This window comes from Salvelinus sp. IW2-2015, unplaced genomic scaffold, assembly GCF_002910315.2.
Source record: "Salvelinus sp. IW2-2015 unplaced genomic scaffold, ASM291031v2 Un_scaffold537, whole genome shotgun sequence".
Taxonomy (NCBI): Eukaryota; Metazoa; Chordata; class Actinopteri; order Salmoniformes; family Salmonidae; genus Salvelinus; species Salvelinus sp. IW2-2015.
Window position 1 is genome coordinate 771,148 of NW_019942569.1, and position 13,888 is coordinate 785,035.

The window sequence follows — 13,888 nt, forward strand, 5'->3', positions numbered from 1 at the left end:
ACTGGGCGCGACACCCTGTTGCACGACCCTGTGTGTGGAGATGAGACCTCTCTGCGTGTGGAGAAGTTATTCACTGAACGCTAGTGTAGTCAGGAGAATACATCTGAACACAGACAGAGGAGTAAAAGAAGAAGAAGAATGAGGGGGAGATAGAGGAGGGGCACGAGAGGGGTAGAGAAGGGGTAGAGAGGGACAGAGGACGGGGAGGGACTAGAGGAGGGGTAGAGGGATAGAGGAGGGATAAGAGGAGGGATAGGAGGGGGTAGGAGGAGAGGTAGAGAAGGGGGAGAGGAGGGATATGAGGAGGGGGAAAGGAGGGTAGAGGAGGAATAGAGGAGGGGAAAGGAGGGGTGAGGAGGATAGAGGGGGGAGAGAGGATAGAGGAGGGGGAGAGGAGGGATAGAGGAGGCGGGAAGAGGAGGGGTAGAGGAGGAAGAGGGGGGGGAGAGGAGGAGATTAGAGGAGGAGGCGAGAGGAGGGATGAGGAGGGGGAAAGGAGAGGTAGAGGAGGCGGATAGAGAAAGATAGAGGAGGGGGAGATAGAGGCAGGGATAGAGGAGGTAGAGGAGGGATAGAGGAGGGATAAGAGGAGGGTAGAGGAGGGGTAGGAGGAGGAGGGGTAGAGGAGGGATAGAGAGAGGGGGAGAGGAGGGGTAGAGGAGGAGGGGTAGAGGAGGGATAGAGGAGGGGAGAGGGAGGGGGAGGAGATAGAGGAGGGGTAGAAGGAGTGGGAGGGGTAGAGGAGGAATAGAGGAAGATAGAGGAGGGGTAGAGAGGGATAAGAGGCATGGATACGAGGAGGGGTAGAGGAAGGTAGAGGCATGGGTAGAGAGGATAGAGGAGAGGTAGGAGGGATAGGAGGAGAGAGGAGGATAGGGAGGAGAGGATAGAGGAGGGGAGAGGAGGGATAAGGAGGAATAGAGGGGGAGGGATTAGAGGGGAGAGGGAGGGTATGGAGGAGCGGATAGAGGAGGCGGAGAAGAGGAAGAAGGAGTAGAGGAGGTACGGGGTGAGAGGGGAGGAGGAGGATAGAGGAGGGATAGCAGGAGGGCTAGGGAGGATAGAGGGAAGATGGGTAGAGAAGAGGGGGATAGGGTAGAGGAGAAGCAGAGAATAGAGGGAGGAGAGGAAGGCGGTAGAGGAGGGGTTAGGCAGCAGCAATAAGCGGGAGAGGAGGGACTGCAGGGTTGGGTAGGCTACTTTCTAAATGTAATCCGTTACAGTTACTAGTTACCGGTCCAAAATTGTAATCAGTAACGTAGCTTTTGGATTACCCAAACTCAGTAACGTAATCTGATTACTTTCAGTTACTTTTGGCTTACATTCCGTTAACAGGCATTAGAAGAATTCAAACCGGATCCATTAAAATCCTCTGGTGTGTTGTCATAGTGACTTGACTTGTGGTCAGACTCAGGTGGAAAAAACTCAATGCTGAATTGAATGTCATTGAGAAAACAGAAAACAGCAATCTGTGTGTGTGTGTGTCTGTGTGTGTACCCTGCCATCACTGCTCTACAAATCACACCAGACACATGTCATTTTGACATATTTTCCATAAATCAAATCAAATTGTATTTGTCACATGTGCCTAATACAACCGTGAAATGCCTACTTACAAGCCCTTAATTAACCAACAATGCAGTTTCACGAAATAGAGTTAAGAAAATATTTACTGGATGTCAGGAAGCTTGGCCCCAGTGATGTCCTGGGCCATACGCACTACCCTCTGTAGTGCCTTATGGTCCAATGTCGAGCATTTTCATACCAGGCGGTGATGCAACCAATCAGGATGCTCTCGATGGTGCAGCTGTAGAACTTTTTAAGGATCTGGGGACCCATGCCAAATCTTTTCAGTCTCCTGAGGGGGAAAAGGTGTTGTCGTGCTCGCTTCACGACTGTCTTGGTGTGTTTGGACCATGATAGTTTGTTGATGTGGACACCAAGGAACTTGAAACTCTCGACCCGCTCCACTACAGCCCTGTCAATGTTAATTGTGGGCTGTTAATCCCTCCTTTTCCTGTAGTTCACGATCAGCTCCTTTGTTTTGCTCACATTGAGGGAGAGTTTGTTGTCCTGGCACCACACTGCCAGGTCTCTGACCTCCTCCCTATAGGTTGTCTCATCGTTGTCGGTGATCAGGCCTACCACTGTTGTGTTGTCAGCAAACTTAATGATGGTGTTTAAGTCGTGCTTGGCCACGCAGTCGTGGGTGAACAGGGAGTACAGGAGGGGACTAAGCACGCACCCCTGAGGGGCCCCAGTGTTGAGGATCAGCATGGCAGATGTGTTGTTGCCTATCCTTAACACCTGGGGGCGGCCCCTCAGGAAGTCCAGGATCCAGTTGCAGAGGGAGGTGTTTAGTCCCAGGGTCCTTAGCTTAGTGATGAGCTTTGTGGGCACTATGTGTTGAACGCTGAGCTGTAGTCAATGAACAGCATTCTCACATAAGTGTTCCTTTTGTCCAGATGAGAAATGGCAGTGTGGAGTGCAATTGAGATGGCATCATCTGTGGATCTGTTGGGGAGGTATGCGAATTGGAGTGGGTCTAGGGTTTCTGGGATGATGGTGTTGATGTGAGTCATGAACAGCCTTTCAGGCTACCGACATGAGTGCTACGGAGCAGTAATCATTTAGGCAGGTTACCTTCGCTTTCTTGGGCACAGGGACTAAGGTGGTCTGCTTGAAACATGTAGGTATTACAGACTCGATCAGGGAGAGGTTGAAAATGTCAGTGAAGACACTTGCCAGTTGGTCAGCGCATGCTCTGAGTACACGTCCTGGTAATCCATCTGGCCCCGCGACCTTGTGAATGTTGACTTGTTTAAAGGTCTTGCTCACATCGGCTACGGAGAGCATGATCACACAGTCGTTTGGGACAGCTGGTGCTCTCATACATGTGTCAGTGTTGCTTACCTCGAAGCGAGCATAAAAGGCATTTAGCTCGCCTGGTAGGCTTGCGTGACTGGGTAGCTCACGGCTGGGTTTCCCTTTGTAGTCCGTAATAGTTTACAGGCCCTGCCACATCTGATGACCGTCAGAGCCGGTGTAGTAGGATTCACTCTTAGTCCTGTACTGACGCTTTGCCTGGTTCGTCTGAGGGCATAGCAGGATTTCTTAGAAGTGTCCGGATTAGTGTCCCGCTTCTTGAAAACGGAAACTCTATGGTACGGACGGTGCCGGCAATCCATGGCTTCTGGTTGGGATATGTATGCACGGAAGAGGGCGCAGATGTTGGCTTAGTTACCTTTTTGTCATTGGGGGTAGCATCAAGGAAATGAAGGTAACTTATGTGTAATGTATTTTTTTGTATTGACCGTTTTCCCACTAAGTAGATGATAGATAAGAGCGTCTGCTGTATTACGAATTACTTACTTATCCTTCCGTGGGGAGCTCAAATTAAAACTTTTAATAAAACGTTTTTATTGAATATAACCGCCCATTTGTTTCCTCATTTGGATTCTGCTCGTACTACTTACTACATACACATAGAGTACCACAGTATGAGTCATAATACCCATTAAGAAAAAATAAGAGCTGAATATATTGATGAAAGTCACCTTGTCTGAGAGAGATTCACATTTTTATCTTTTAGTAATACAGCAGACGCTCTTATCTAGAGCTGACAATGTTTGTCTATGGAGGTTGTGTGGCTGTGTGCTCGATTTTATACTCCTGTCAGCAACGGGTGTGGCTGAAATAGCCAAATCCACTAATTTGAAGGTATGTCCACATACTTTTGGCCATGTAGTGTATGTGTATATTTATTGCACCTATTCTCTTGTGTGTGTACAGGTAGAGGCTGTCAATCTGAACAACAACAACCACCACCCTGTGTTGCAGAATAAACATGGCCACTCCTTCCCAGCGGGTCTCCCTGCAGGACTAGGTGGCTTGGAACTGAAGTCGGAGGGTCTGGAGAAAGATGAGCAGTATGAGCTACATCACAGCCATCACAACCAGGGTCACAGCCACAGCCATCACAGCCAGGGTCACAGCCACAGCCATCACAGCCAGGGTCACAGCCACAGCTCTGACAGCCACAGCCAGCGCTCCGACGAGGAGAGCGTGTCACACAAGACACAAGGAGACAGCATGACCAGGTGAGGACAGCAAAAATTGCTTTACGCTATCTCTCTTTGCCTCTAGCCTGATCCCAGATCAGCTTTATGCTATCTCTCTGCCTCTAGCCTGGTCCCAGATCAGCTTTATGCTATCTTTCTGCCTCTAGCCTGATCCCAGATCAGCTTTATGCTATCTTTCTGCCTCTAGCCTGGTCCCAGATCAACTTTATGCTATCTTTCTGCCTCTAGCCTGGTCCCAGATCAGCTTTATGCTATCTTGTCAGAGTTGAAACAGATCTAGAACGAGGCTATTCTCCCTCTACCCAGCAGGGGAAATTATTGTTATGATGTCATTTCAACCAGCTTTGCCTGCTGGCTGGGTAGCTCCCTATATATCTGTTTGAGTGGTAAAAACTGGTAATGAACTCAATATTCAACGCATTTTGTAGGGGGCAAGCATAATCAGAATTCCAACTCAACCCCCAAAAATAAAAATAAAAAGTGTTCAAATAATTCCCACCAGAGGGCGCCACATGGCAACTGCCAATTCTAATACTAACCCCCACTTTCTTTTCTCCCCTTCAGCAGCATCCATGAGGATGAGGACAACCTGAGTCCGGAGCAAAAGGCTGAGCGGGAACGAGAGCGACGGATGGCCAATAACGCCCGCGAGCGCCTTCGTGTCCGTGACATCAACGAGGCGTTCAAAGAGCTGGGTCACATGACCCAGCTGCACCTGAAGAGCGAGAAGCCCCAGACCAAGCTGCTGGTTCTTCACCAGGCCGTGGATGTAATACTTAGTCTAGAACAACAAGTCAGAGGTCAGTACTGCTACCATCTTGAACAGGTCTCTCTTTGCAAAAAGAGATTATGTCTATTTTTGAATTCATCTTTCCTCGAATCTTTCCTCGAATCTTTCCTCGAAGGTCTGAGAAGAGGAACATTGTATTTTCTCCTCCAATAAGAGATTGAGAAGGAGATGTAGAAAAGACGGAAAGATACATTGAGATATAGTTATTATCTAAATAATCTGTATAAATAGAAGTTGAATGAGTACGTACTTCACTACAGTGGAACATGAATCGATGGGAGGGGCTGCGTAGAAGAGGATATGTCCTGGTTCCCTGTCTGGTCCATGGGACAGTACTAATGTTGATCTCCTGGTTCCCTGTCTGGTCTATGAGACAGTACTAACGTTGATGTCCTGGTTCCCTGTCAGGTCCATGGGACAGTACTAACATTGGTGTCCTGGTTCCCTGTCAAGTCCATGGGACAGTACTAACGTTGATGTCCTGGTTCATTGTCTGGTCTATGGGACAGTCCTAATGTTGATGTCCGTGTGATCTGCTACCTCTAGAGCGTAACCTGAACCCTAAGACAGCCTGTCTGAGGAGGAGGGAGCAGGAGAAGATGTCAGCTGGGTTAACAGATGCCCAGGGCCTGCAGCAACACCAGGCATCACTACATCCTGGACTAGACGCTACCAACCCCATGGGACATCATGTCTAAACATCTAAAACAGGTACAGTACAAAGATCTCCCATTCTTCTTCTTCTTTTTGGCTGTGTTTAGACAGGAAGCCCAATTCTAAAAAAAATTATTATTATTTTTTTTTTTTTAAATGTCACTTTGATTGGTCTTTTGACCAATCAGATCAGGTCTTAAAATGATATGCTGTGAAAAGATCTGATGTGATTGGTGGAAAGAGATCAGATTTGGGCTGCCTGTCTAAACGCAGCCGCCTTCTTCTTCTTCTATGAAAGCGTGTGTTGATCCAAGTTGATATCATCTATATTGTGAGAAACGTTATCAACACATTTTTTCTTTCTTTCTACAGATGAAGTGTGTAGAAGGATCATCTCAAGATGGTGAAAGACCATCCAATGACATTCAGTGTTATCTCTGGGACCCAGTAGCGAAGAAACAGAAGGATTCTCGTGGGGGAGGAGGAGGAGGGGGGGGGGGGGCGGATAAAGTGTTGCAGCAGCTAATTAATAACAACAGTAGTGACAATTTCCTCCTGATCGACTTTCACTTGTGCCTAAACTTACTTGTAACCAGCAAATGTTTTGTACAAAATGTTTTATATTCGTTAGTACAGTGAAAGAAAAATGTACAGTGAAAGAAAACACAAAAAAACAACAACACTGTCCTGTCCTGTGTAAAACAATGTTTATTTCATCATTTTTTATTCTCCTCTGTCAGTATTGACCTCTTATAAGGCTCTGCATGGTCAGCCCAACATCTGCAGTGGCTGTACAGCATTTAGGGAAAGCATTGAGCTTTCATACTTGTTGCACTTCGTGGTGCTTTCATACGCATCCAATAAATTGTTCTGAACAGCACAACTCACAGTGATTCAGGGCTAATCTCTATAGGCATCCAGCTAATTTACAGAGCAACTGGCTAAATGAAAAGACAAGATCTTATCTCTACTGAGATGTTGGAGTCCGTTTCCCGGTGCTTGACATAGGAACTCAGCCAAAATAGCATGAAGTTAAAAGGCTGCATCTCCATCCCGAATATCCCCATTGCCCCCCCAGCAAAACTAGTCTACATTTAATAAGGCTATTGTTTATTTGTGTATTTCACACTATGTTGAGGAAAAAATGCTTTGACTACCACCTCTGATGTCTGTATGCTAGCTATGTGTGTGTGCCAATCCAGCGTCCTTCTATCCCCCGCAGTCTTCCTTCCATTGACCTCTTTACCCTTCTATCCCCATTACCTCCCCGATCTCTTTCCAGGAGTTCAAACTCATTTTTGTGTCTTAGAAATCCCTAGACGAGGTATCATAAAGATGTTTTTTATTTGTGAACTTGTTYTGATAGCCTGTCGTCAAAGTTCTACATTTTTGTTGTCAAGGAAGTTGGCAAGGAAGTTAATTTGTGTTTATACAGGATGTACCGCCCCACTTACCGTCAACCAATCATGTCAATCCGGAGCTATATGGAGCTATACGGATCCCTTCGCATCGTTACAAAATCTGGGAGGCGCRCRGCATCGYCATAYGGAGCTCRWTTTGCCCTCCTCGAGCCTCCAGAKGCACTGCAATTGAGTCACACTCTCCATATTGAGACTCTGGGCCGCATGCCAGATCAAGCTTAAATTGGCTTTAAGGCTGAAACAAGGCTTGAAACCAATTTATGYTTGCTCCAGCAATATGAGCTGGAGGCTCCGTATGGAGGGTGTGACGCAATGGCGGAGGCTCCGGAGGCACGAGGAGGCTAAATCGATCTCCGTGCTCCTCCCAAATGTTTTGACGGAAGGTGAGGGCTGGAGGTCCTGCATAAACACAAACTCACTTCCTTAACAACTTCCTTCACAACAGCTCTACTCTGCTCCACGAAGTGATGTATGGCCACTGCAGATGTCGGCTTGACCATGCAGAGCCTTTTAGTTGTATGTACATGCTTGTGTTTAGGCAGAGTCAGATTTTTTGGAGCTAAGTGCACTTTTTGGTTAGGCTACAGATGGATTAATACTTAATTGTTCMATTTTTATAGAAAATATTGATTACTTTTTACTAACTTGCTGTAGTTTATCTTTTCTACAATTACTAATAACAAAATATCTGAATTACAGATTTTTAATTTTAAACCAAAAATTATTTTTTTTCAGAAATATTTTTTGGTCATATATTTTACCAGACATTGTAAATAATGATACGCTAAACAAGCCACAACTTAGTGTATATTGGAGGATTCCATAATGGGGGATGTCTTTGTAAAACCCATACCTTTCTGGTATGTACAGTTATGTTGTTGAGTGTCATCTATGTAATCTACAGGAAAGGTAAACCATAAAAGTATTTCTTATTTTTCCCTACATTTTTTTTTCTCAGAAAGGACATCCGGTATGTATTATTCGGGGAGTTAATGATCATAATGATGATGATGATGATGATGATGAACACCCGCGCAATTTGTTGAATAGCTGAACAATTCCGCTAGGGGGAACACGTACTTGTGAATAGAGACTGGAATAGGGAGGGGGAATCCCGAGCGCCATACAACAGCTCCCACAACACTGGCACTTCAGCCAGGGCACTGCTTTTAACAGAACTGCGCGAATTTAGGTAAGACAATCACAAAGATTTTGCGCACTGGGACACTTTTCTAAACTGTCTAACAACTGTTACTCAAACCAATTGTACAGTCAGTGATTTATAAAGTGATTCTCGTTTTGGCATTGCTTTGGGTAGGCTGTTTTATCGTTCAAGAACATCACGTTTGATCCGCTAGTAAAGGTAGTGGTGTTTTATTATCCGCTGGTAAAACTGCGTAGAGGATTATCCATGCATATCATATATCCTTTGTCTTTAATTACAATCGTACAAACAGAGGTTGATAAAGTACTTGTGAAGGATACACATTTTTGATATTGGTTAATAATTAAAAAGGGTCTCCCGTGTGATCTAAGCGGTCTAAGGCACTGCATCTCAGTTTTTGAGGCGTCTCTACAGAMACCTTGGTTCGAATCCAGGCTGTATCACAACCGGCCGTGATTGGGAGTGTCATAGGGCTTGGCACAATTGGCCCAGCGTCGTCCGGGTTTGGCCGGGGTAGGCCATCATTGTAAAAAATATTTTGTTCTCAACTGACTTGCCTAGTTAAATAAAGGTTAAATGTGAACAATTTCAATTTATTTTTWAAATATTTTTTCATTAAAGAAGTGTACTCCCATTGGGCAAAAACTGGATGAATCAACGTTGTTTCCACGTCATTTCATTTCCCCAAATCAAAGTGGTGATGTTGAATCAATGTGGAAAACTTCGTGGATTTACAAAGTCRTTTTGTATTTTTTTCACCTAACTTTGAACCTAAATCCAATGACATGGTGACATTTTTGTTGTTGAATTCACAATAGATGACAAATCAACCAAATGTCAATCAAAACTAGATGTTGAACTGMCGTCTGTTGCCCGGTGCCCGGTGGGCTGTAACACGGGTAACAACTGTCACCTATATTAGAATACAGTACTTTTGCATGTTGTTTATTTCAATAACAATCTACATTGTTCTAAAACAAACGTGTGTTTTTGTTTTGTTCCGTAACTGATTTTCTCTCATAATCATATCATAAACTGTAGATGACTAAAGTCTGGTCGGAGTGTGTGTGTGTGTGTGTGTGTGTGTGTGTGTGTGGATGACGATAGTCTGGTTGGCGCGACCACGGCCAGTGGTAGTCGTCATGCAGCAGTAGTGTCCTGTATACAATAGTTACACTGTTAGCACACTGAATAAACTGTTTTCTATATCAATGTGCTGTGTGTTGATGTTGGTGTTTTCTCTCTCTCTCTCTGTGGCTAACTGGTTAGTGCAGCTGTCTGAGTGACATCAGATGCTCTTGGGATGTCATTGTTGTTAGTTGGTCCACATGACTAGTCTCTGTTTTGTAAACAGTCACCTCATCCAGCTGATGCCATAGAAAGTGATGTATTTTTCCCTGGGGTTAAACTGTTGTAAAGACGGGTGGTTATTGGAGCCTCCAGGTTAAGAAGAGCCGTGGTAATGGTCAGTCAACTAATAATGCATCAGCCTCTAACGTGTTGTATTTGACGTCTTTTATAGCTGTGAACCTCTTCAGTTCTGAGGGAGGTCCWCTGTTCATTTCAGGACTAGTGTGGACCCAGCAAACACACAACGTTGTCTTAACGTTGTCTCTAAGTTGACTCTCTATAAATGGAGTCTCACAGACACGGAGTGAGTGGCTCTTCTCCAGACTTCAGTAGAATACAACAGGGCTACAACATGCAGCAGCCTAGGCCTGGTCCCAGAGGCAGCCCTCGACCTCACAGCGACAGCAGCAGCATGTTCGGGGTTAGGGTACAAGTCCAGGGGATTGAGGGTCTTCCCTACGTTGTATTGAACGGGGATAGTAGAGCAGCTCTGCCATCTGGTGGCCTGGAGAGCTACAGCAGGAAATGGGACCACCAGGAGGTGTTTGTCAACGCCCACAGTCAGTCTACAGAGTACACCTTCATGGTGAATGATGGGCGATCTTCATTCGGTAGTCCCAATGTGGAGGCGATCTTCATTCGGTAGTCCCAATGTGGAGCGATCTTCATTCGGTAGTCCCAATGTGGAGCGCAGACTTCCCAACCACCAGAGGAGTATACTCGTGAGGTGCTCTGACTGAGGATATGGAGTCACAGAGGATTCCGCTGGCGTCCGCTGCATTCTGTTCGACTTCCAGGAGTCAACATTATACAGCCAGTCACAGAGGACCGTGCCGACATCTAACACGGTGTTGAACTTCCAGAGACAGCCAGAGCTGCTGAAACCCTACAACCCAGACAGGAACAGCCTCAGCCCCCTCCTAGTCTCCACCCGAAGACTCTCTGTTCCCCCCACTCAGACAGCCTCTATACCTAGGCCGGGACATCTCACCAGGGATCTCCAGAGTGGGACAGAGGCCATCCTGATCCAGGCAGCAGGGTCTAGACCAGGAGCAGCCAGGATCCCTCTGCCTGCTGGGGGTGTAGAGAGGGCCCCCACCCCTGTCTCGGCCCCCACCCAGACCCAATGCCCAGGCCCTGCCCCTGTCTCAGCCCCCACCCAGACCCAATGCCCAGGCCCTGCCCCTGTCTCAGCCCCAGCGCTCCACCACTCTTCTTTGGCCACCTTACTAAGCCCCCCAAACGAGGTCACCAACATCCCCAGAAGATCCCCAAACTCAGTGGACACAGAGCCCATCTCCTCCATAGGTAGCCTGATCAACCAGTTCGACAGCCCCCAACAGATGGGCCGAGCTGGGCCTAGGAGAGGGAGGATAGCCCCAGAGGACCGGAGGAGGTCACGTAGCGTGGACAGCAGACAACAGTGTCACTCATACCCATTGGACCCCTCCAGCCCTGCCTCGGTCGTCMGAGTGGCCAGGGGAGAGACTCCAAGCGGATACACCAGTGCCCCAGGGTCACCGAAGGTGAGAGGGGCCAACGGACCCTCCACTGTGATGTTTAATAAACTACAGTGGGGGGAGAAGGAGCCTAGCGGGAGGTCATCCAGAGCAGTGAATGTGCTGTACGGAGTGGAGAAGACCTCCATGACCAGATCCAGGTCTCTCAACCACACGGAGGACGAGGAGGAGAGAGACATTCAGGTAAAGAGATTAGCTTTAGAGGTTTTACTCGGTTTAAAGAGTTTTTACTTGATTCCTTCTAGGGAGTTTTTCCCTTGCAACTGTGCCTTTGCTACTGTGCTTTTGCTTGCTCTTTGAGGGTTCCGGTCGGGTTACTGTAAAGCATTCTTTTAACTTTTGTGATCGATTGATTAATTGATTGATACACTTTGATATTCTGTTGTGTGTTCATTTAATCAGATCATCACTCCAGATCTTTTGGAAGATCAGAGGGGTCAGCACGAGGTCTCAATTGAACCACAACCAAATGAAGACACCACCAAAATGATACTGTTCACTTACCTCAATGATGGGTGAGTAACACTGGACTAAATTAACCACTGAGTACTGTCATGATTCTTTTACCTATTTAACCTTTACATGACCTGTAGGTTTTTTTGAGTTGTGACATAACTTCCTTGGAAAGATGCCGGCTAGAATGTTTTCAACCAAAGAGGGTTGGGATCAATTCCGATCCCATTCCATTCCAACGAGGAGAATTGGAATTTCAGTTTACTTTTTGAATGGAACTTAATAATGACTCCTGATCCCAAGTGACCATTACACATTCCTCATATCCTGCCTCTCATATCCTGCCTTTGATGATCTGAGGGAGAGAATGTGACATACAGTTGTTAGTCTGATAAAGGATTGCTGTTTCAGCTGTGTGTGTGTGTGTGTGTGTGTGTGTGTGTGTGTGTGTGTGTGTGTGTGTGTGTGTGTGTGTGCTCACACACAAACACACACACACGCCAGTTCAGGAATACAGACTACGATGATGAACACCCTTCCAAATAGCCAACAATGGAATATCAGTTTCACCTCCTCACTGTCGTGAGTTATATAAAACTGCCAACATCTGAAATATGTCGATCCTCTGTAGCTCAGTTAGTATAGAATGGAGCTTGCAAGGCCAGGATGGTGGGTTTCGATTCCCCGGGGACCACCCGTATGTAAAACGTATGCACGCATGACTGTAAATCGCTTTGGATTAAAGCGTCAGTGTAAATGGCACATATTAATATCAACGTTTGAAACGTTTTAGTCTGGCGTTATTATTCTCTCAACGTCTTGAACGAACGTGAGGAAGCCTGGAAATGGAGGCTCTGTCAGGCTCTGTGTTTGTAGTACAAAGCTAAATCCCTTTAATAAATGAAACACTAGTCACTTTAATAATGCCACTTTAATAATGTTTACATATCTTGCATTACTCATCTCGTATGTATATACTGTATTCTATACTATCTATTGCATCTTTGCCTATGCCGCTCTGACATTGCTCATCCATATATTTATATATTCTTATTCCATTCCTTTACTTAGATTTGTGTGTATTAGGTAGTTGTTGTGGAATTGTTAGATATTGCTGCACTGTCGGGAACTAGAAGCACAAGCATTTCGCTACACTCGCAATAACATCTGCTAACCATGTGTATGTGACCAATAACATCTGCTAACCATGTGTATGTGACCATTTATATTGTAGGTAATAAGCGATTGCTTGTTCCATATTCAATGTTAAAGCAAAAACTTGTTTGGGTCCATAAAAGGTTCATTTGTTCAATGTTGGCCGCGCGACTTTGTTCAGGTTTTACATTTTGGCCACTGGGTATTTGAGTTTGACACCCTGCCCTAGGGCATCGCGATCCATCTGACCGTGTTTGGGCTGGGGATCCCCTAGGACAGACAGCCATCCTCTGAAACCGTGTCTGGGCTGGGGATCCCCTAGGACAGCAAGCCATCCATCTGAGCTATGTCATAACCTTACCTGATCTCCTCCTCCACGTTCTCTGCAGTCTTCACTTCAGTTGGTTGACTCTGTCAAACAGGTTCACTTCGTCTCAGTGATGGAGGTTTTTTCAGTAGTCTGAGGGAATACCAACAACCAGACACCGGAGTTCAATGAACCCGCAATACCCAGTCATATAACTAGCATACAGAAAAATACAGTCATATAACTAGCATACAGACAACATACCCCAGTCATATAACTAGCATACAGAACAACATACAGTCATTAACTAGCATACAGAACACATACCCAGTCATGATAATAGTCAACAGAAACCAACTACCAGTGGTGGCCGTCAGGGCCAGCAGGCCTTCTCTGCTGGCCTAAATCATCAGAATATAATTTAAAAAAATAATATATTTCCACAAATATGTATTAAATTATTCCCAGAGTAAGAGTTATACTCTTCATTTCAATAGCTTTCCTCTTGGTTGCATGCTTCCAGCCCAGGTTGAGATTTGGAGGGGCTGGTCTTTATGTTAGTCTTTTATCCAATCATATTCACCATCATGTGTTGCCAGGGGTCTAAAATCTGCCCTCAAGGCCTTTCAATGCATCACAGTGCGGGGCGCTTGTAGCTTAAGTATGGAAGGAATTTAGTGGTAACCAATCAGCTTTAGAGATGGCTTTGTACGCCTGCTGGTGGCTCAGTGTGTTACACAGGAGCCAGCTAGCAGGCGGTAGTGTGCAGTCTTTTGATTGGATTAAATATTGAGAGCAGGTCCTATGGGCAGGTTATGCAGATTAGGAAACTGAATTTGATAAACGAATTAATTTGCGTACTACTAAGCTGTTTTTTTCAACCCACATGGCGGGAAGGAGGAGAAGATATCGATTTGGGTCGAGGATATAATTATACGATTCTCAAGACAAACTTTTCAGAAAAAGTTAGACATTGTAAGGAGAGGCTTCG

General features: G+C 45.8%; 2 protein-coding genes across 2 annotated transcripts in view; both read left to right on the forward strand.

Moving 5' to 3' along the window:
- Positions 1–6,015, forward strand: part of LOC112068466 (transcription factor 12) — a 25,905-nt gene extending 19,890 nt beyond the window's left edge. The window contains exons 4-7 of the mRNA XM_070438168.1: positions 3,793–4,100; positions 4,647–4,882; positions 5,419–5,583; positions 5,899–6,015. Coding sequence (XP_070294269.1) covers positions 3,793–4,100; positions 4,647–4,882; positions 5,419–5,570 — 696 coding nt within the window. The 3' untranslated portion in view covers positions 5,571–5,583; positions 5,899–6,015. The remainder of the gene's footprint in view (positions 1–3,792; positions 4,101–4,646; positions 4,883–5,418; positions 5,584–5,898) is intronic.
- LOC112068488 (cingulin-like protein 1) overlaps positions 6,014–13,888 on the forward strand; it is a 40,671-nt gene continuing 32,796 nt past the window's right edge. Inside the window, 4 exon segments of the mRNA XM_024135656.2 lie at positions 6,014–8,139; positions 9,635–10,104; positions 10,205–11,165; positions 11,385–11,497. Coding sequence (XP_023991424.2) covers positions 9,746–10,104; positions 10,205–11,165; positions 11,385–11,497 — 1,433 coding nt within the window. The 5' untranslated portion in view covers positions 6,014–8,139; positions 9,635–9,745.